At 32.8% G+C, this 23,873-nt stretch overlaps 1 protein-coding gene across 5 annotated transcripts in view; it reads right to left on the bottom strand.

Moving 5' to 3' along the window:
* The window catches only part of LOC131684306 (TLD domain-containing protein 2), a 688,368-nt gene that overhangs the window by 546,350 nt on the left and 118,145 nt on the right, over window positions 1–23,873 (bottom strand). For 3 of the 5 annotated variants that reach the window (XM_058967047.1, XM_058967051.1, XM_058967048.1), the window contains one exon: window positions 16,487–16,649. The exons of the other annotated variants lie outside the window; for them this stretch is intronic. In XM_058967047.1, coding sequence (XP_058823030.1) covers window positions 16,487–16,649 — 163 coding nt within the window. The remainder of the gene's footprint in view (window positions 1–16,486; window positions 16,650–23,873) is intronic. 5 annotated transcript variants of the gene reach the window in all.

Genomic DNA, 23,873 nt, shown 5'->3' with positions numbered 1-23,873 from the left:
GAATGAAATTTAAATAAACATTCGTGACTTGTCATTCTTTATTTGGCAGCACGTTTGGATTCCAGTTTCCGATTTTTTTTTTCGCATGCGCTGTCGCAGGGGGTGTGTGAGTGGCGGCTATTGTCATTATCTAAATTTAAATTACAATGTCGTTTTATTTTGATTTGCGAAATGATCCATCTATCTGTCTATGGAGACGTGATGAGTGGGTGCCCTTTTTGTGTGACACGGGGACCAAATCGCTTATTACGCCGTGGATTTTGTTTGTTTATGCGAAAGGTGCTGGAACATGTTACGGTGGTGACGGAATCGCTGATGCAGGTGCAATGACCGTAAGATTATTGGGCTTGAGTTTGACCTTGTACAACAACCCCTGGGTGCAGTTTTTGTTTTTGATTGGAACCACCTGTAGTTGCACAGAAGATGATAATACCTGGGACTAGCGAGTCATTCTTCAACCTACTACATCATGATAATCGTAAGGTATCCGACCTATTTCCCCGTATCCAGCGGAACCTCAACGAGGTCCTGTATTGTTAAACGAAATCAAACTAGCTTGCGACTAAGTTCCATAGAATCCTGGAACTTGAAAGTTATCTTGAAGTACTTTGGAACTTTGTGAAAAACTTTAGCGTTTCTTCTATTGTCTAACTAGATGAAACTAACTGATAGCTGGGCATTCGTGCTTACTCCGTGTTCAGCACCTGGTTACTAAATAACCTAGATATTGCTAGAAAGCGACATCGTTATCGCGGCGAACAACAAATGCGCACATCGTAAAACAATGTAAATATTCACAGTCGAGTTTAGAAATTTGAGAAAATTATTGGTCATTTGTCCTGAGCACGTAGGATTTTCAAATGTGAGTGCACCGAGTTCACGTCTCTCGCATTCTGTCTTCAATAACGTGTTTATGAATCCTGATGAAATTTTCACTACTGAACAAGCTAAATGCGCTGTAGTAATTCAAAAAACTATTGAATTCTATACAATAACTATAGAAAGAGTAATGTGATCCGAGAGGTAGGCGCAGCCAGACAAACTGTCGAATCGTCATCAGCCAGAAGCGCAGGTTCAAGCCAACAATGCTGTGATCGAATCCCTGGAGAATACTTGTAGTTCACAAAATCGCATCTAGAGGTCGCTGCAAACATCCAAACACAGACCTAGGAAGGAGTTATGCTTTTGAAGATATGCCGAACAACTCTATCGAAGACTGCAAGACAATCCACTCAACCGTTGCATAGTAATTAACGTTTAAAGGTTGATAGGGTAGATGTACTATAATTCGCCCCCTAAAGCATTTGTTGTCAAAAAACCGTGAATTTATAACACTATTGAACTGGTATAACTAATTTGATTTTATCATTCTTTTCAGGTATCATATAATGACAATTAATCCTGATTGAAAGTTATTAAAAACATTCAATTAACGGAAAAATAACAATATTCTGAACCAAGATCTGTTTTAATTTTCGTCCCCCCAAATTTAATCTTCACCCCCCCTTTTTTTCTATTGTTTCGCCCCCATGCTTCCAGGCACAATTTCACGAATTCTATCATGCTACAATACCACAGAATAGGCAATAGAGAAAAGATTAGACAAGTCCAGGTTGTATTGCCAATAGCCAAATATTAAAGAAATAATACGTTAATTTAAAAGCGCTTGTATTCATTCTATCTATTTACGGGTTTGGATTCAAGATAGTCCATTTTCCATCTACAACGGGTGAAAGGGATAAACCATTCATTAACTAAATGAAATTACTAGAAAAATGCTCTAAATGCTTGAAAAATTAGGACACCCCAAAGCTTCCCTCTACCAAAAGAGTATCAGTGCAGATTGTCTATTTCTACCATGAAATGCATTTGGATTTCTTAAAAGTTATTTTCGAAATACCAGCTGGTATTCTTTTTCTAAATCGTGTATGGAACAGTTAGATTTTTGTAGTAGACTAGAAGTAACAAAAGCATTTCGTTCAAATATTTCGAATATTTCCAAAATGAATTCAGATAAGGGAACATGGGGAGACTTGACTAGGTTTTCAGCTAAACCTACATAAATCTCTATAAAAGCCTTCAATCCATCAAAATTCGATGAGATATAATGTGCAAAGTTATTGTGCGTGTTCATGATATTTTGTAGAATTTTTAATTTAATTTTTCAAAAGTTCTAAAAGTTTTTCTGTTAAATGTTTTTTTTTTTGGTTAAGTTTCCCCACTGCTGGAAGAATTTCGAAAAATCATAACAATAAATAACGACATTTTTCCATATTGTCGATCATTAGGTAGCAGTAAAAAATATAGAAGGGTTACATTTCATAAATTTCGACTTTTTATGAATTTCTTTTTAAGGATTAACTGTACTGCTTACATTGCATGTTCACACGTCACGAAATCAGTCATATTACTGCTAACTTTTTTAATTATACTAAAATATATAGACTGATGTTTGAGGTGGGATTATCATATCAGGAATTTTGTATTTTTCTTCAGCTTACTGCCACTTGGTCAAGACTCCATAAAATCTTGGTCAAGTCTCCCCAACATTGGTTTGATAAAAAATACATAATTTGCAAATTCATTAATTACGGACATTAAATTAACAAATTTTTTAATTCCAATCTTTTAAAATTATCTTAACGGATCGAAACAAGTATAAAAATATTTTTGAAAAAAATTAAGAACCGAATAGAAGACGTCATAGCCAAAAATAGAATCTTGGTCAAGTCTTCCCATGTTCCCCTACTCACTTATATTAATCACAGACAGAAACTCCGTTGTATTTGCTTTCAATAACCCTAATAATACTTTCCAACGAATTAATTTTTGTCTTGTTTCTCTATAAGCTATTAACAAGATGAATGGAGAGGATGTATTTTGATAAATTTTGCCTTCCTTACAGAGAACGCTCGAACCTGCTCGATATTTTATGTACTCTTTAGAATGCGCATATCATGAATATATAAGGAAACCCGGGGCTTTTAAGACCGTGGGGGACCCCCTCGATTTGTCAGAAAATCGTAAGACTTTTTGACTGTCGTACATATTTGTGGAAGCGCCATTCTGAAACATGAATTTTGACAGATGAATCTCATGAATCTTTGTAAGGAGTATCTACAATGTTTAAAAATTTATTGCAAAAGATCTAAAAAAATAATCGAAGCAGTGCAAATGATTTTTATTGCTCCAAAAATAGCTGAGGTTTCAAACTAACAATTAAGACCTTTGATCGATAAATTATTTCACGTCTACCAACCTAAAGGTCGCTTTGCTTAGGTAGGTCCGAATAGCCCCGGATTCCCCTATACATTCGTACAACACCAAACAATACGTTTGTGAAATGTTTTAAAAATGCTATTAAACTAGTTTAATTGAATTGTTAATAACATATTTTAGAAATCGAGTGCAACTGCGCGGGATTCTAAAATATGTAGATTGCAGAATCTCACTATCTTCACTGCAACTGTTTAGGTAGGTGGCAATCTGCAGCGCTCTGATTTTTCCAGCATTTAAAAAAATGAACTTTCAGTTAGAGATGTGAACCTTAGAAAGTGAGATATTTTCATTCGAAAATCGCAAATAGCTCTGTGAATACAAGCATGGTAGCGTATTTTACTGTCTACATAATTTCCTAAAACATTAGAAATCGCTCCATAAAAGAAATTGTGGTGAAAAAACTGTTTTGAGGGACCTTTAACAAATAGTGTCTTATATCTCGAAAACCAAATGCCTCCGAAAGAAATCTTCGTGGTATGTTTTTCTGCAACTTTACTGAAGTGAGTATTCTTCTATCTGAACATTTGAAGAAAATAAATTTTGTAACACACTATTAGGGGGATCAATCATCGATCTGATAGGATCAGAAAAAAGGGGAGAAGAAGAATTTTCCTCAGAGACAGCACATAGCTAAAATCCATAGTTTTGGCGCAATCAAAAAAGCTCCCTTTTTGCTCTGGATCACTGTGGAACGGGGTGAATATATAAACCCATAGAAAGAAAAGAATGCTATATGGGATTTCGCCAGGGAAGATTAGAATTGAGTTTCATTTTGCATTAATTTTCGCCACTTTTTAAATTGTTCAAACTTAATGAAATAATGGTAATAATAGCGGATGTTCGTTGATATGTATTCCTGCTATGCTCAAAATCATTACTATCGAATATTCTAACGCTCAATCGTAAAATCTATACATTTTTCCCAGTAATAGAAATCATGACCATTTTTAGCTTTCAGAAAAATTGGTGCTCTACAGGTATGACTCAATTTACGATGAAAAATATGATATGAACTATTCTTATTTAAATTAATGTAGTTTGCATATTTTAATCGTCTTAGTTTGTTTTTTAATATTCGTTCAAAAGTAAAGTCCTGATCGTAAAGCATTGCTGCAAAGTGCGTAGTCCGCTTATCGCATATATGTGAACCACGTGTAAGGGTACGGTAAAGTAAGGGAAAACGCGCATATCTCAGTAACGACGAAAGATAGAAAGTTATGATGTTCCATTAGGTTGTAGAGAAATAAATAAATTTCAGTTTTCACTAGACAGTTTCAGAATCTCCCTGCATGGTGGCGGTAGTGAGCCAAACAATTTGAAGGGATACTCCTATCTGTACAAAGATATGAAATAGAGCTGTTTGATGTTCTACGAAGTTGTAGAGTACAAAAAACAACTTTCTCATTTCAAAAATGCAAAATCGACCGCATGGTAGCGCCAAGGAGCAAAACTATGGTAATACGCTAGAGATAGTAGGGTTTCAATTTTTTCGAACACTAGCGCGACACGAGCCCGAGAGCTTGAAAATTGAAATACCCGAACCCGACCCGTTACTGAAATTTTAAAATTTGAAAAACCCGAACCTGACCCGAAATTGAACATTTTAAAATTGCAAAATCCGAACCCGACCCGAACCTGATAACTTTAGAATTTAAAAACCCGAACCAGAAAAATAATTTGAAAAACCGAATTGAACAGAACTTATTAATACGGAGAATCAACCAAAGATCCCGAATAGTTTTAATTCTAGGCACCTGAGCTGGATCCAAGGTTCATTCAAAAAAAAATATAGTATCACTCGAACCTGAAGTAGCACAATACGCATCCAGTTATATCTACCTATGGCAAAACGAATTACTGGAAAGAGCAATTGGCATTTATATTTACTATTATTGAACGACGAATTTTGTAACGTTCTGAGAAACTTATAAATCGTCGATATTTTAACGAAAATAGGATAAATCGGCGGCTAACGCATGGGGAAACAAGAGGCATAATGATGACAGATTCAAACAATCTCGCCCATCGTACTTAACCAAATTTCTATTTTTTTTTATCGAAAACCATTCCTGCAAGAGTAGTTTTGTATAATTTATTACATGTGTTAAGTTAAGCTATGTCAATTGGCAGTTCGTATTCAAAAATTTACACGGCGTCACCCGCGTTACTGGTTGGTACAGTCCAACTTGTGTTGAAGGATGTCAATCAAGATTCTCAGACGCATTCTTGATGTCACACCATTACCTAGTACGCACGGTGTGTATATAAAATGACCTTATTACAAAAAAAATAAGCATCGCTGAATCTTTCGCTATTCGATAGTAGATCTTTTTACCTTTAATTTAAGACTGGTTTGAAAATAATCCACCGAGGGTCGACGAAATTTTTTATTTTATCAATTCATTTTGGCGAACTATCGCCACAAGAAGAAGGGGCCAAAATAATCAATCATGCCATATGTATTCGATAACATATAAAATGGTTTCAATTTGAGTATATATTCCTTGTTTTGACGTGAGTCGTTACAAACATTTTATTTGAAGACTTCAACTCTCTATCTTTTAAGTTTTTAGAGATATGGGGCATTATTGGTTAAAGGCCCATTAAAAACAGTTTTTTCCTCATTAGTTTTCTTCTAGATTTTTTCCAGTTCTAGAACATTATTTGGACTATTAAACTGCATTACTTTGCCGAAGACGGAAATTTGCTATCGCTAGTATATTCACGTTTTTTGATTGAACATAGCTCTTTTTCCAATGGCGATAACTTTTAAACGGGCAAAACACTTTATAAACAAATTAAAGTGCAAGAAAAGAACAAGAAATGCTGGAAAAATCAGATCTCCCCAAGACGACCCTCTATGGAAATACTAGAGCTGAAGTTTCTTCATTCTCACCGTTCCATTCTTTTTCTGTCTGTTTTCCAGTGGATACGTTCCTAAAATTATATTTAAGTCTTTTATTACAAGACTTATCATACATTTACATTAATAAATAAATCTAATTAATCGTGAATGTTATATTGGTTACAGCATCATTAAAGTTAACACTTCTTATTCGAAAAAGTTGTTCATCATGCACAATTCCATAAATATCTCAATAACTACCTTAGAATAAGATGGTAAATTCCACATATGGAAAAATTTTGTAAGATAGAGAGAAATTCTTTTTATTTGACACCCAAAATGCCTACACTGGTCAAGTTAAGGTTGAGATATTGATCAATTAAAAAAACCTGTTTTAATCCACCTAGCGGTGCAATTGTGCCTTTCTCATTTCTCTAAACTATAGCACGGAGGCTTTTTATGTTCAACATAATTGTGGAAATGTCCATTACATTCTTAGGACACTTTGCACTTATACACAATGGCATGCCAGCCACGAACTTGATGAGCTACGTGTCGACGGTGAAACACTTGAAACAAAAAAATATCATACTCCATTAGCCTAATCAGCATTAGATCAATGTTATCTGCTTGCTAACTCATTTTGTCATGCGGGGATGGGTATGTGAGGAGGGCGAAAGTCCCATGAACGAACGACTCCCCAGCTTAAATTGGTATGCTTTGTAATATAGTGGTGGTTTAAAGATGATGGGGTTGAAAGGGAGGGGTATGAGGTGGTGGTCTGAGGGGTGATTTAAGGAGATTTTTAAAGGAGGGGAGTGAACAGTAGAGGGGGGGTGTAACCCCTCTCCGTAAACCATCAACTACGCCCCTGTTAAAATCCAGAAACCTTATGCGAGTCGAAAAAAAATTTGGCTCTCCGGGATTAGGTTGACGTTTTTCAGAGTGATTGCATAACCTTTCTATATGAGAAAGGCAAAAATGTGCAAAATCTAAAAAAGTGAATCTTCGTCAAATTTTTTTCGTGTTTGCATCAAATCTCGACGTTTTATGCACCTTGAATACATTTAGCATCAAAAATAAAAATTCTATTTTTAATTTTTCCTATAGTTTTTATGAGAAATTTCTGTGTGGCCGCACTCTGAAACCCGTAATTCCGGAACCAGAATTCCGATCGATCCAAAATTCAATAGCAGCCGATGGGAAGGTTGCACCTTTCATTTGAGACTAAGTTTGGGCAAATCGGTCCAGCCATCTCTGAGAAAAATGAGTGACATTATTTGACACATACGCACATACATACACACACACACTTACACACACATACACACACATACACACACATACACACATACACACACATACACACACATACATACACACATACACACACACATACAGACTTTTTCCGATCTCGACGAACTGAGTCGAATGAGATATGACACTCGGCCCTCCGGGCCGTGATTAGGTTGACGTTTTTTAGAGTGATTGCATAACCTTTCTATATGAGAAAGGCAAAAATGTGACAAAGTTACATTATTTTAAATCATTTACTAAAACTGCTATTTCTCAGCCTCCCGACCGAATTTTCACAATATTTATTCACGAGTTAACTTTTGTAATGAATAGTACTTTCTAATAATATTGATTTGTGAGGATTTTCTTCATAAAAATTGACTAAAAAATATTGGTTTCGCTTTGTTTAATCATTGATCGTTTTGTTCTATTATTGATATAAGCACTTTTTGTGAAAAACTTTTAAATGGAATTCATTCTCCAAGGTCCACAGAAAATAAAAAAAATATTTAAAAAATAATCGGACGAAAACTGCTTATAAACGACAATTTTACTCAAAAATGGCCACAAATTTCATAAATCGCATTTGTTGAACTTCTAGATGATTTTTTTAGAAACTTGATTTGTTTTACAAAATTGCTTAAAATATGCTTATCTTTCATTATAGGGTGACTTTTCGCACATCGATTTTTTTTTGAGACATCCTAATATAGTATGTTTCATAAATCATGATATTTAGATTTGAACTAAAAAAAAATTTGGTCTGGATCCCTCGGTGGATTATTTCCGAATTAGTTTTAAATTAAAGGTAAAAGTTGCTTTCATCCAATAATGAACAATTCAGCGATGCTTATTTTTTGTCATAATTTTGTTCTATTATACATACCGTGGTACGATATGCGCGCCAAAGTCGAAAAACGTTTTCTTTTAATTTACCAAAATCAGGCGAAAATGACGAGACAGCGACGCTACTTTCTCAAGCATAGGAACTTTGCAAAAACGAAAATGAGACAACGGCCTAGGACAAAGCATACGAGTAAGATCAATTTCATTATTTCCTACGCACACTCGTTTTCGCTTTGAGATTGAGAGCGACATTAGTCCCCGCGATATTGAACGTAGTACTGGGTGAACGAAAATACACTATTAACGATATTTACTTGTCGTTCTATTTGTGGAATTAGAAACTAGTGATGACAATGGACGACTGAAGCACTATTGGTGTGCATATTTCCCGTTGTTGCAGCCTTCTAGTTGCAGTTCTATGATACACATTGCTATAATTTAATGAAAATTAAATTGAATATCAAAATTGCTGATTTAAAATTAAAACGAGATTGAATTTTGGTATTATCATAGGAAAGCGAAAGTCGTTGCTTCTGCTACTCGCTTTCATAGAATCGAAAGAAGAAGCCGGCTATGTCTTTTTTGTTTTGCTTTGTATGTATTTAGTAATTAAGGAGGCGGCAAAAAGACGAAAGTTAATCCAGTAAGTTTCATCGTTCAGTGAAAGGATATGAGAATTTTAGATTTTTACTCGCTTGAATCAATGTTTTCCGACAAATTTACTTTGACTTGGTTTATTTATATTATTAAAACCCGAATCCGAAAATTCCAAATTCGAAAAACCCGAACCCGAAAGTTTAAAATTTCAAAAATCTGGACCCGACCCGAACCCGAGAAATTCAAATTTGAAAACCCGGAGCACGATCCGAACCCGAGAAGTTTCAATTTACAGAATCCGGACCCGACCCGAACCCGATGGGTTTCCCGACCCGAACCTGACCATCTCTATTATACGCCTATTTTTACAATAATAACAGACAGCACAATTCGATGTTCTACGAAGTTGTGGAGTATTTAAAAAGTTTGTGTGTCTCGTTGTAAAATGAAAATTATAATTGTGTGAACTGTTACCGAAAAGACAATAGAGTCTTACCCAAAAGTAACAGAAACATACCCGTCAGATTTTGGGTGCAGCGGTGAAAACACGACCAGGTGGGCTTTCTTCATGTAAATGTAAAACACTAAACTGGAAGCCGCCTTCCTGGTTTTCAGAATGGTGCCAAAGATCGATCTCTGATTTCTATTCGTAAAACCCGTTCCAAAAATACCCATATTGATTAGGTTATTGAGAACTCAGTATTTGCTACAAAAATGGGGTGCCGACTACCGATTAAAGTAACTAGATTTCTTCAGCAATCGGAACAAAAAGATCGTGCTAATATAACACACAAATAATATTTATTAGAATTAGAATATCCATGTCCATGTCTACTTTCTGTCAAAAGTTACGACAACCAACCAGTGCCGGCAACCGACCACTTTCCCCTATTTTTTTTTTGTCATTTTCGTCTGTCCATCAGTTATCAATACCAAATTTCTTTTTTAGAAGCTTGACAGAATAAATCAATTTTTGTTTTGCTTATTTCTTTTTTTCTTATTGTTTTCATTTTTTCATTGGCATTATTTTCCATTCGCAGTGTTCTTCCAATTTTCATAATTCTTATGTCTGTCATTTTCTAAAAAAAATTTCCACATATTTCCATTTTTACTCATTTCAATTGTTTAAATACTTAAATTATTCTTTCTTTATTTTTCGTTTTGTCCGCATTGGAATTAATTTCTCATTTTATTTTTCTTAACTTTTTTATTAATATTCAATTAGTTAAACTTCGAAAAAAAAGTTACAAATTTATCCTATTTTTTCTTTTAATTTAGTAATATGTTCGTTTTTTAATTTATTTCGATTATCGAGGTTTTCATGTTATGTCCATTCGCTACTTTTTTTCGTATTTTTCATTTTTCTCTTTTTTTCAAATTGCACCCTTCCAAATTTTCTCCAATTATTTGGTTTTTCTATTTTATCCGTTTGAACCTCTTCTCAATTTTTTTAAATCGCGCCTTTTTGACCTTTTCGTTTTACTATCATTCCAATTTGACAGTTTTATATATTCTCGTTCCGTCTACTTTTTACTACTCATTCTATTCTAAGTTTTTAAAGCTTCATTCCTTTAAGGCAGTTTATCTTATTTAACAATTTTTCCATATTTTACCCACTTTTTCCATACTTTGTCGTAAATATTTTGAAATTTTCCAAATTTAAATTTTTTTGATATGGTTAATTTTATTTTTTAATTTAATTCCGATCTTCATTTAAATGTTTCATTAGTTGTTTTAAATTTTTTATTGATTTCGCCATTTTTTTTATTATTTTTTGTTTCCATTTTCACAGATTACTCACATTTTTAAAACTGTAATTTTTTCTGTCATTTATTGTTCTTTTCATTTGTCCACTTCTTGTGCTGATTCCAATTTGTTGCAAATATGAAATTGAACCCTTATTCTCAACTTATTGCCATATACATTCAACCAGCTACTACATTTTAGTTGCTCTCCGGGATTGCCTATTGACGTCTGTTCGCTGTATTGTCACGTTGTTTCCAAACTTATATATACATTCATTTGAATCCAGAGAAAGCGACTAAAATGTTGCTGCTGGTTGCATCATTCAGGTCATTATGATTGATTTTCTAATGTGTGATTTAGCAGCAAATGACATCCGATGGAATGAGACAAACTTCAGCTCAAGAATTGCCATAGAGAGACACCTTGGGGAGATTTAATTTTTCCAGCATTTTTTGTGCTTGTCATTTGTTTACCAAGTGATTTGCCCGTTTTTGCCCGTTTAAAAGTTAACGGCATTGGAAAAAGAGCTATTTTTAACCAAAAAACCTGTTTTAATCCACCTAGCGGTGCAATTGTGCCTTTCTCATTTCTCTAAACTATGGCACGGAGGCTTTTTATGTTCAACATAATTGTGGAAATGTCCATTACATTCTTAGTACACTTTGCACTTATACACAATGGCATGTCAGCCATGAACTTGATGACCTACGTGTCGATGGTGAAACACTTGAAACAAAAAAATATCATATTCCATTAGCCTAATCAGCATTAGATCAATGTTATCTGCTTGCTAACTCATTTTGTCATGCGGGGATGGGTATGTGAGGAGAGCGAAAGTCCCATGAACGAACGACTCCCCAGCTTAAATTGGTATGCTTTGTGATACAGTGGTGGTTTAAAGATAATGGGGTTGAAAGGGAGGGGTATGAGGGCTGGATGGGGTGGTGGTCTGAGGGGTGATTTAAGGAAATTTTTAAAGGAGGGGAATGAACAGTAGAGGGGAGGTGTAACCCCTCTCCGTAAACCGTCAACTACGCCCCTGTTAAATTCCAGAAACCTTATGCGAGTCGAAAAAAAAATTTGGCCGGGATTAGGTTGACGTTTTTCAGAGTGATTGCATAACCTTTCTATATGAGAAAGGCAAGAATGTGCCAAAATCCAAAAAAGTGAATCGTCGTCAAATTTTTTTTCGAGTTTGCATCAAATCTCGACGTTTCATGCACCTTGAACACATTTAGCATCAAAAATAAAAATTCTATTTTTAATTTTTCCTATAGTTTTTATTCGAAATTTCTGTGTGGCAGCACTCTGAAACCCGTAATTCCGGAACCAGAATTCCGATCGATCCAAAATTCAATAGCAGCCGATGGGAAGGTTGCACCTTTCATTTGAGACTAAGTTTGAGCAAATCGGTCCAGCCATCTCTGAGAAAAATGAGTGACATTATTTGACACATACGCACATACATACATACACACACATACACACACACACATACACACACATACACACACATACATACATACACACATACATACAGACTTTTTCCGATCTCGACAAACTGAATCGAATGGGATATGACACTCGGCCCTCCGGGCCGGGATTAGGGTGACGTTTTTCAGAGTGATTGCATAACCTTTCTATATGAGAAAGGCAAAAACTGTTTTAATCCACCTAGTGGTGTAATTGTGCCTTTCTCAATTGTCCGAACTGCGATTCCATGGCTCATTATGTTCAATACAATGGTGGAAATGTATATTACATATTCAGTACGATTTGCATATAGTACATATAATGGATCGACAGCCACGATTTTGAGGTGCTATGTGTCGACACTGAAACATGGCTTGAAACCAACGGCGAATCAAGGACGAAGAAATTCGAAACTAGTTATAATTTTAAAGTTGCAACCCCTTACTGTATACTCCTACCTAAGCCTAAACAAGCCGGGATTAGGTTGACGATTTTTAGAGCGATTGCATAACCTTTCTATATGAGAAAGACAAAAATGTGCCAAAGTCAAAAAAATCAATCTTCGTCAATTTTTTTTTCGAGATTACATCAAATCTCAACGTTTCATACATTTTAAAGTCATTTGGCATCCAAAATACAAATTCGATTTTGAAATTTTCACTTACTCCCCCCTTTGAGAATTTTTCATTTCAGTTTATATGGGAATTTGCTGTGTGGTCGCACTCTTCAACCCGTAACTCCGGAACCAGAAGTGCAATCAACAAAAAAAATCAATAGCAGCCGATGGGAAGGTTGTACCTTTCATTTGAGGCTAAGTTTGTGCAAATCGGTTCAGCCATTTCTGAGAACTGTTTCTCGGAGATGGCTGGACCGATTTGCACAAAGGTGACAATCAATTCCATAAGACAGAAAGAAGGGGAGTTCTATTCCAAACTTTCTCCAAGACACCATATTTCTAAAGTCAACAGTTTTGACGCAATCTAAAAAAAACCCCGTTTTTGCTCTTTGGGACCACTGTGCATATTTTCTCTCTACGGCTCTGGTTATAGTACCTGTTCTAACCAAAAAACATCGCAACATCGCGAATTGATTTTGCGCAAGCACCTGAAAAATCCTCAACTTTCTCATCGAGACATCGAAAAACAACATGGAATTGTGCAGTCAACAGTCAGTCATGTGCTTAAACGTTACTATCAAATTCTGAGCATCGAACGGAAGGAGAAATGCGGTCAGAATGGATGTTCTATTAGTGATCGGGCTCACAAGCGTGTAGTTCGAGCGTTTAACTGGAATTCCAATGTTTCGCTCAGGGATGTGGCCAAAAAGTTAAATCTGTCCAAATCTTTTGTTCGGAGAGCCAAGGACCGGGAGGAAGTGCATACGTACAAAGCGCAGAAGGCTTCAAATCATGACGAACGGCAAAATATGGTGGAAAAGTCACGGGCTTGGAAACCGTAAACCCAGGCACTGAAGAAGTCTCATGGTCTCATCATGGATGACGAGGTTTACGCGGACTTCCGGGACTACTGTTCTTCACCGCCCACCACAAGTTTGATGTTCCGGAGGAAGTAAGGATGCAGAAACTTTAAAAGTTTGCCAATGAATATATGATTTGGCAAGCGATCTGCTCATGTGGCAAACGGAGAAATTTACCTCGAGGAGTGTCTACAGAAGCGTCTGTTTCCTTTAGGGCCCTACGATCTTTTAGCCGGATCTAGCTTCTTGCCACGATTCACATGTTGTCCTGGAGTAGTACGAAGCTAACGGGGTCACTTTCGTACCCAAGGACATGGACCCCTCCAACGCACCGGAACTAAAGTCCATCGTAAAATACAGGGGAAATTATGAAGCAGGCACTACGGAAGCATCCCAAGGTGGTCAAATTTGAAGAAGACACAAAGAAAAAGTGGGTTTCCGTACAGAAGAAAGCTTACTAATGGGTTATATGTTGTTGTCTGAAAGCTTAGGATTTAATTTTCTAAAGCATTTTTCCTTGATGAAATTTTATGGTGGACACTTTTTAATGAGTAATTCGACCTAACGACCGCAAAGTATCTAATGAATATATTTTTATTTTTTTATTTTGAAGCTACATGTTTTGACTTTTAAATTTGAGTTTTGAAGACCACCGAAAAGACATTGGCGACCTTGAAACGTCATTGATAACATTGAGGTTGAAACTGTTGCCGAGTAAAACTGTTCATAAAGGTATTGGATTTCAATATTTTTCTAGATTTTATTCCGTAAACAAAAACATTTATTCTTATTCAGTTTCCAAAACCGAAATTACCTATTTCTGAAGACCTCAAATTAATTAGCAGTATTGAACATCTCGCATCATTTCTAAGTACTTATCATCAGTTATTTGGTGTTGATATTAAACCATCAATGAACTGGTTTGCGTTACTTGTCAATTAAATTAGTTCAATAAATATCCTACTTACCTATATCTCGCAGAACACAAAATGACGATATCTGTGTGCTTTGTAGTTACATTATTCAATTTATTTGAGGTATGTCATCAATTCTTTCGGATTTAATTTATTATATATTGGATATTGAATAATATAGAATATTATAAATCAAATTTAATAATAAAACACCAAACACGAAGCAATTCACTAAAGCACATATAGTACAGGGCATAACGTATGATAATGGATTTTTATATGGCGAAACTTAAAATTTGGTCAACGAAAGGAGACGACAAACCACAAATCTCCCGGACGCTGAATGCATTCGCGTACATTCATGGTTGAGTATTCGAACACACAAAAAAATGGAATTATGAGGTTGATGATACTGAGGATGCGGAGGATGATGACGATGATGATTACCCATAACTGCCGTTGTGAAAAAAAACTAGGTCACACATTTATGAAAAGGATCCCAATGCAAAGATGATAGAGAGGGAAGTAGACAACCACCGGCAAAAGGAAGCCCATCACAGTGCACACAAACGGAAACCGGAAGCATTCATGTTGCATTCCCTTCGAGCTTGCAGCTATGGTGTGTGCGGTGACAGTTTGCCTGAAAATGTCATCGCGGTAGTCGGGGCGCGCGTATGCAAATACTTTCCCGGTCAGGCAGGTGATCGATGGGGACAAATTTCTGTAGGATGTTGTAGGCTGACGACGGAGGACCAGGGTGAGTTTTGGAGTGACTTTATAACTTTATTATGTGGCGCTCGATGCAGCTCCGATTACCGCTGCTCATTCCGAGCATGGTCGTAATTTTTAAAGGTTACGTTACGGCCGGCGAATTGATTTTTAATTAAGAAACTACGTGCGGGAAGTGAAACTAGTTTACGCGGCATACAGGACAGTCTCTAGTAGATGGGGTAATACTAAAATAAATGAACGATACTAAATCTAAACAGAGAGAACCCGTCGGTGACTTGTGCTCGCTGTTAATTAAACTTATCGATACTGCCTTGACAATGAACTGTGATTAAAAGTGAGTGTTGAACGTGCCACTACTTGCTATTGGTGCAATCTTTCTAGAAGGATTCGGAAGCTAAATCTAGGTGTAAGTAGTTGGATCTAAGATTCCTATAAGACGGGTCAAGACTAATGTGCAAAAAATTTTAACGCAAAAGTGAGTCGTCGGTATCAAATCAATAGGAACGTATTATCATAATTGAGTGGGAGTTCACCGCATTTCAACGAAATTAAAACAAAAACAACATATAACGAAAAATTTGGTAAAACGATCTACATAAAGAACTTTTTTAATTTAGTTTCGCTTTTTGTGCAGATTGGTAAGCTAGGCTAGGCAAATATTCGACATTGGATTGTGAATTTAAAATATAACTTTTTTTAAATTCGTTTATGTTTTATTATAAGACAACTATGATTTAATCGAAGCTAACATTTCACAGATTTTAAACTCGATTCCGCAAGGCTATACTCTGGTGACATAGTTACTTTCGTCCTACCTTAACGTCACACTTATATTGATAATTACATTCCTAATAGATTTTGGACAGATTTACTACAATTAATGTCGTGAAGTTTCCGTAATATTTTTCTAGGCCATACATGACCTAATTTATAAGCAAAATATATAAATGATTAAGTAATTATAAATTTCATTTCACAACAACAACTGTACGCAAACTATAGAACAATTTGAAATTGAATTTGAAAATTAAAAGAGTTACGACCGAATAGATGAAAATCACCTTGATTTATAAATCAATCAACAGGCTTTAAGATTAAATGGTTTGTCTACCCCATTGGAATAACATTTGCCTAGCCCAACACATTCAACACAAAACAAACATCAAAGATTGGGAATTTATCCGGATCCAGAACTCCTACCGTAATCGAATAAGAACGGCAAAACGAAAAATCTCTAACAAAAATTACATTCGCATCGGGATGAAAAAAAAACAAAACTTACTGCCAGGTTAGACTTCCGGTAATGCCCTCGCGCAACCGATCGCGCAGCGAGCGTTGCCGGCTCGGACCGGGCCCGGTCGGAAGCGTCGGTGGACTGCCGCCGGTGGTCGATGACATTCTGGGACTAGTACCGAAGAGCGAAAGCTTGGTTGGACTGCCGCTCACTGTCGCGGGAGACGTCCACGGTTTGCACGCCACGGAGGAGAAGAGAGGCAATCGTGTGGTAAACGGTTTACACGGTTTAAATTGTTGGCTAGTTATTGTTTAGTTATTTTGGGTTTTGTTTGGGGAGTTGATGTGTAAAAAACAGAGCTGAGCGATGGTGAAATATGTTGAATAATTGTGTTTTTGCAGGTTATGAGTTAACTTTTAATAATAACTTAAATTTTATCTATTGGGCAAAAACAAGGCAATTTAAAAGTAATCAAACTATGCTGAAAAGTTGCACTGCGTAATAAGAAAGAATCCTTTTACTAACAAACCTTTTAAAACAAATGTTTCTATAAATTAAATAAAGTTGTCCTAATAAATCCTAAATATTTTGTTGTGGACTTCTGATCTATTTCCATCATGCTAACTAAATTTTTTTTCCTTACATTTTTGGTTTTAATTTAATATGTTTTGTTGTTTCCATATTTTCATATGCCTTTTTATTTTTCTTGTTTTTTTGTTTTCCTTTTTTCCTTGTTTTCTTGTTTCCCGCCTTCTTGTTTTCTTGTTTTCTTGTTTTCTTGTTTTCTTGTTTTCTTGTTTTCTTGTTTTCTTGTTTTCTTGTTTTCTTGTTTTCTTGTTTTCTTGTTTTCTTGTTTTCTTGTTTTCTTGTTTTCTTGTTTTCTTGTTTTCTTGTTTTCTTGTTTTCTTGTTTTCTTGTTTTCTTGTTTTCTTGTTTTCTTGTTTTCTTGTTTTCTTGTTTTCTTGTTTTCTTGTTTTCTTGTTTTCTTGTTTTCTTGTTTTCTTGTTTTCTTGTTTTCTTGTTTTCTTGTTTTCTTGTTTTCTTGTTTTCTTGTTTTCTTGTTTTCTTGTTTTCTTGTTTTCTTGTTTTCTTGTTTTCTTGTTTTCTTGTTTTCTTGTTTTCTTGTTTTCTTGTTTTCTTGTTTTCTTGTTTTCTTGTTTTCTTGTTTTCTTGTTTTCTTGTTTTCTTGTTTTCTTGTTTTCTTGTTTTCTTGTTTTCTTGTTTTCTTGTTTTCTTGTTTTCTTGTTTTCTTGTTTTCTTGTTTTCTTGTTTTCTTGTTTTCTTGTTTTCTTGTTTTCTTGTTTTCTTGTTTTCTTGTTTTCTTGTTTTCTTGTTTTCTTGTTTTCTTGTTTTCTTGTTTTCTTGTTTTCTTGTTTTCTTGTTTTCTTGTTTTCTTGTTTTCTTGTTTTCTTGTTTTCTTGTTTTCTTGTTTTCTTGTTTTCTTGTTTTCTTGTTTTCTTGTTTTCTTGTTTTCTTGTTTTCTTGTTTTCTTGTTTTCTTGTTTTCTTGTTTTCTTGTTTTCTTGTTTTCTTGTTTTCTTGTTTTCTTGTTTTCTTGTTTTCTTGTTTTCTTGTTTTCTTGTTTTCTTGTTTTCTTGTTTTCTTGTTTTCTTGTTTTCTTGTTTTCTTGTTTTCTTGTTTTCTTGTTTTCTTGTTTTCTTGTTTTCTTGTTTTCTTGTTTTCTTGTTTTCTTGTTTTCTTGTTTTCTTGTTTTCTTGTTTTCTTGTTTTCTTGTTTTCTTGTTTTCTTGTTTTCTTGTTTTCTTGTTTTCTTGTTTTCTTGTTTTCTTGTTTTCTTGTTTTCTTGTTTTCTTGTTTTCTTGTTTTCTTGTTTTCTTGTTTTCTTGTTTTCTTGTTTTCTTGTTTTCTTGTTTTCTTGTTTTCTTGTTTTCTTGTTTTCTTGTTTTCTTGTTTTCTTGTTTTCTTGTTTTCTTGTTTTCTTGTTTTCTTGTTTTCTTGTTTTCTTGTTTTCTTGTTTTCTTGTTTTCTTGTTTTCTTGTTTTCTTGTTTTCTTGTTTTCTTGTTTTCTTGTTTTCTTGTTTTCTTGTTTTCTTGTTTTCTTGTTTTCTTGTTTTCTTGTTTTCTTGTTTTCTTGTTTTCTTGTTTTCTTGTTTTCTTGTTTTCTTGTTTTCTTGTTTTCTTGTTTTCTTGTTTTCTTGTTTTCTTGTTTTCTTGTTTTCTTGTTTTCTTGTTTTCTTGTTTTCTTGTTTTCTTGTTTTCTTGTTTTCTTGTTTTCTTGTTTTCTTGTTTTCTTGTTTTCTTGTTTTCTTGTTTTCTTTCTTGTTTTCTTGTTTTCTTGTTTTCTTGTTTTCTTGTTTTCTTGTTTTCTTGTTTTCTTGTTTCTTGTTTCTTGTTTTCTTGTTTCTGTTTCTTGTTTTCTTGTTTCTTGTTTTCTTGTTTTCTTGTTTTCTTGTTTTCTTGTTTTCTTGTTTTCTTGTTTTCTTGTTTTCTTGTTTTCTTGTTTCTTGTTTTCTTGTTTCTTGTTTTCTTGTTTTCTTGTTTTCTTGTTTTCTTGTTTTCTTGTTTTCTTGTTTTCTTGTTTTCTTGTTTTCTTGTTTTCTTGTTTTCTTGTTTTCTTGTTTTCTTGTTTTCTTGTTTTCTTGTTTTCTTGTTTCTTGTTTTCTTGTTTTCTTGTTTTCTTGTTTTCTTGTTTTCTTGTTTTCTTGTTTTCTTGTTTCTTGTTTTCTTGTTTTCTTGTTTTCTTGTTTTCTTGTTTCTTGTTTTCTTGTTTTCTTGTTTTCTTGTTTTCTTGTTTTCTTGTTTTCTTGTCTTCTTGTTTTCTTGTTTCTTGTCTTCTTGTTTCTTGTTTCTTGTTTCTTGTTTTCTTGTTTCTTGTTTTCTTGTTTTCTTGTTTTCTTGTTTTCTTGTTTCTTGTTTTCTTGTTTCTTGTTTTCTTGTTTTCTTGTTTTCTTGTTTCTTGTTTTCTTGTTTTCTTGTTTCTTGTTTTCTTGTTTCTTGTTTTCTTGTTTTCTTGTTTTCTTGTTTTCTTGTTTCTTGTTTTCTTGTTTTCTTGTTTTCTTGTTTTCTTGTTTTCTTGTTTTCTTGTTTTCTTGTTTTCTTGTTTTCTTGTTTTCTTGTTTTCTTGTTTTCTTGTTTTCTTGTTTTCTTGTTTTCTTGTTTTCTTGTTTTCTTGTTTTCTTGTTTTCTTGTTTTCTTGTTTTCTTGTTTTCTTGTTTCTTGTTTTCTTGTTTTCTTGTTTTCTTGTTTTCTTGTTTTCTTGTTTTCTTGTTTTCTTGTTTTCTTGTTTTCTTGTTTTCTTGTTTCTTGTTTTCTTGTTTTCTTGTTTTCTTGTTTTCTTGTTTTCTTGTTTTCTTGTTTTCTTGTTTTCTTGTTTTCTTGTTTTCTTGTTTTCTTGTTTTCTTGTTTTCTTGTTTTCTTGTTTTCTTGTTTTCTTGTTTTCTTGTTTTCTTGTTTTCTTGTTTTCTTGTTTTCTTGTTTTCTTGTTTTCTTGTTTCTTGTTTCTTGTTTTCTTGTTTTCTTGTTTTCTTGTTTTCTTGTTTTCTTGTTTTCTTGTTTTCTTGTTTTCTTGTTTTCTTGTTTTCTTGTTTTCTTGTTTTCTTGTTTTCTTGTTTTCTTGTTTTCTTGTTTTCTTGTTTTCTTGTTTTCTTGTTTTCTTGTTTTCTTGTTTTCTTGTTTTCTTGTTTTCTTGTTTTCTTGTTTTCTTGTTTTCTTGTTTTCTTGTTTTCTTGTTTTCTTGTTTTCTTGTTTTCTTGTTTTCTTGTTTTCTTGTTTCTTGTTTTCTTGTTTTCTTGTTTTCTTGTTTTCTTGTTTTCTTGTTTTCTTGTTTTCTTGTTTTCTTGTTTTCTTGTTTTCTTGTTTTCTTGTTTTCTTGTTTCTTGTTTTCTTGTTTTCTTGTTTCTTGTTTTCTTGTTTTCTTGTTTTCTTGTTTTCTTGTTTTCTTGTTTTCTTGTTTTCTTGTTTTCTTGTTTTCTTGTTTTCTTGTTTTCTTGTTTTCTTGTTTTCTTGTTTCTTGTTTTCTTGTTTTCTTGTTTTCTTGTTTTCTTGTTTTCTTGTTTCTTGTTTTCTTGTTTCTTGTTTTCTTGTTTTCTTGTTTTCTTGTTTTCTTGTTTTCTTGTTTTCTTGTTTTCTTGTTTCTTGTTTTCTTGTTTTCTTGTTTTCTTGTTTTCTTGTTTTCTTGTTTTCTTGTTTTCTTGTTTTCTTGTTTTCTTGTTTTCTTGTTTTCTTGTTTTCTTGTTTTCTTGTTTTCTTGTTTTCTTGTTTTCTTGTTTTCTTGTTTTCTTGTTTTCTTGTTTTCTTGTTTTCTTGTTTCTTGTTTTCTTGTTTTCTTGTTTTCTTGTTTTCTTGTTTTCTTGTTTTCTTGTTTTCTTGTTTTCTTGTTTTCTTGTTTTCTTGTTTTCTTGTTTTCTTGTTTTCTTGTTTTCTTGTTTTCTTGTTTTCTTGTTTTCTTGTTTTCTTGTTTTCTTGTTTTCTTGTTTTCTTGTTTTCTTGTTTTCTTGTTTTCTTGTTTTCTTGTTTTCTTGTTTTCTTGTTTTCTTGTTTTCTTGTTTTCTTGTTTTCTTGTTTTCTTGTTTTCTTGTTTTCTTGTTTTCTTGTTTTCTTGTTTTCTTGTTTTCTTGTTTTCTTGTTTTCTTGTTTTCTTGTTTTCTTGTTTTCTTGTTTTCTTGTTTTCTTGTTTCTTGTTTTCTTGTTTTCTTGTTTTCTTTCTTGTTTTCTTGTTTTCTTGTTTTCTTGTTTTCTTGTTTTCTTGTTTTCTTGTTTTCTTGTTTTCTTGTTTTCTTGTTTTCTTGTTTTCTTGTTTCTTGTTTTCTTGTTTTCTTGTTTTCTTGTTTTCTTGTTTTCTTGTTTTCTTGTTTTCTTGTTTTCTTGTTTTCTTGTTTTCTTGTTTCTTGTTTTCTTGTTTTCTTGTTTTCTTGTTTTCTTGTTTTCTTGTTTTCTTGTTTTCTTGTTTTCTTGTTTTCTTGTTTTCTTGTTTTCTTGTTTTCTTGTTTTCTTGTTTTCTTGTTTTCTTGTTTTCTTGTTTTCTTGTTTTCTTGTTTTCTTGTTTTCTTGTTTTCTTGTTTTCTTGTTTTCTTGTTTTCTTGTTTTCTTGTTTTCTTGTTTTCTTGTTTTCTTGTTTCTTGTTTTCTTGTTTTCTTGTTTTCTTGTTTTCTTGTTTTCTTGTTTTCTTGTTTTCTTGTTTTCTTGTTTTCTTGTTTTCTTGTTTTCTTGTTTTCTTGTTTTCTTGTTTTCTTGTTTTCTTGTTTTCTTGTTTTCTTGTTTTCTTGTTTTCTTGTTTTCTTGTTTTCTTGTTTTCTTGTTTTCTTGTTTTCTTGTTTTCTTGTTTTCTTGTTTTCTTGTTTTCTTGTTTTCTTGTTTCTTGTTTTCTTGTTTTCTTGTTTTCTTGTTTTCTTGTTTTCTTGTTTTCTTGTTTTCTTGTTTCTTGTTTTCTTGTTTTCTTGTTTTCTTGTTTTCTTGTTTTCTTGTTTTCTTGTTTTCTTGTTTTCTTGTTTTCTTGTTTTCTTGTTTTCTTGTTTTCTTGTTTTCTTGTTTTCTTGTTTTCTTGTTTTCTTGTTTTCTTGTTTTCTTGTTTTCTTGTTTTCTTGTTTTCTTGTTTTCTTGTTTTCTTGTTTTCTTGTTTTCTTGTTTTCTTGTTTTCTTGTTTTCTTGTTTTCTTGTTTCTTGTTTTCTTGTTTTCTTGTTTTCTTGTTTTCTTGTTTTCTTGTTTTCTTGTTTTCTTGTTTTCTTGTTTTCTTGTTTTCTTGTTTTCTTGTTTTCTTGTTTTCTTGTTTTCTTGTTTTCTTGTTTTCTTGTTTTCTTGTTTTCTTGTTTTCTTGTTTTCTTGTTTTCTTGTTTTCTTGTTTTCTTGTTTTCTTGTTTTCTTGTTTTCTTGTTTTCTTGTTTTCTTGTTTTCTTGTTTTCTTGTTTTCTTGTTTTCTTGTTTTCTTGTTTCTTGTTTTCTTGTTTTCTTGTTTTCTTGTTTTCTTGTTTTCTTGTTTTCTTGTTTTCTTGTTTTCTTGTTTTCTTGTTTTCTTGTTTTCTTGTTTTCTTGTTTTCTTGTTTTCTTGTTTTCTTGTTTTCTTGTTTTCTTGTTTTCTTGTTTTCTTGTTTTCTTGTTTTCTTGTTTTCTTGTTTTCTTGTTTTCTTGTTTTCTTGTTTTCTTGTTTTCTTGTTTTCTTGTTTTCTTGTTTTCTTGTTTTCTTGTTTTCTTGTTTTCTTGTTTTCTTGTTTTCTTGTTTTCTTGTTTTCTTGTTTTCTTGTTTTCTTGTTTTCTTGTTTTCTTGTTTTCTTGTTTTCTTGTTTTCTTGTTTTCTTGTTTTCTTGTTTTCTTGTTTTCTTGTTTTCTTGTTTTCTTGTTTTCTTGTTTTCTTGTTTTCTTGTTTTCTTGTTTTCTTGTTTTCTTGTTTTCTTGTTTTCTTGTTTTCTTGTTTTCTTGTTTTCTTGTTTTCTTGTTTTCTTGTTTTCTTGTTTTCTTGTTTTCTTGTTTTCTTGTTTTCTTGTTTTCTTGTTTTCTTGTTTTCTTGTTTTCTTGTTTTCTTGTTTTCTTGTTTTCTTGTTTTCTTGTTTTCTTGTTTTCTTGTTTTCTTGTTTTCTTGTTTTCTTGTTTTCTTGTTTTCTTGTTTTCTTGTTTTCTTGTTTTCTTGTTTTCTTGTTTTCTTGTTTTCTTGTTTTCTTGTTTTCTTGTTTTCTTGTTTTCTTGTTTTCTTGTTTTCTTGTTTTCTTGTTTTCTTGTTTTCTTGTTTTCTTGTTTTCTTGTTTTCTTGTTTTCTTGTTTTCTTGTTTTCTTGTTTTCTTGTTTTCTTGTTTTCTTGTTTTCTTGTTTTCTTGTTTTCTTGTTTTCTTGTTTTCTTGTTTTCTTGTTTTCTTGTTTTCTTGTTTTCTTGTTTTCTTGTTTTCTTGTTTTCTTGTTTTCTTGTTTTCTTGTTTTCTTGTTTTCTTGTTTTCTTGTTTTCTTGTTTTCTTGTTTTCTTGTTTTCTTGTTTTCTTGTTTTCTTGTTTTCTTGTTTTCTTGTTTTCTTGTTTTCTTGTTTTCTTGTTTTCTTGTTTTCTTGTTTTCTTGTTTTCTTGTTTTCTTGTTTTCTTGTTTTCTTGTTTTCTTGTTTTCTTGTTTTCTTGTTTTCTTGTTTTCTTGTTTTCTTGTTTTCTTGTTTTCTTGTTTTCTTGTTTTCTTGTTTTCTTGTTTTCTTGTTTTCTTGTTTTCTTGTTTTCTTGTTTTCTTGTTTTCTTGTTTTCTTGTTTTCTTGTTTTCTTGTTTTCTTGTTTTCTTGTTTTCTTGTTTTCTTGTTTTCTTGTTTTCTTGTTTTCTTGTTTTCTTGTTTTCTTGTTTTCTTGTTTTCTTGTTTTCTTGTTTTCTTGTTTTCTTGTTTTCTTGTTTTCTTGTTTTCTTGTTTTCTTGTTTTCTTGTTTTCTTGTTTTCTTGTTTTCTTGTTTTCTTGTTTTCTTGTTTTCTTGTTTTCTTGTTTTCTTGTTTTCTTGTTTTCTTGTTTTCTTGTTTTCTTG

Source organism: Topomyia yanbarensis, chromosome 2 (genome assembly GCF_030247195.1).
Source record: "Topomyia yanbarensis strain Yona2022 chromosome 2, ASM3024719v1, whole genome shotgun sequence".
Taxonomy (NCBI): Eukaryota; Metazoa; Arthropoda; class Insecta; order Diptera; family Culicidae; genus Topomyia; species Topomyia yanbarensis.
The sequence above is the reverse complement of the archived record's forward strand: the minus strand, read 5'-3'. Positions and strand labels throughout refer to the sequence as shown.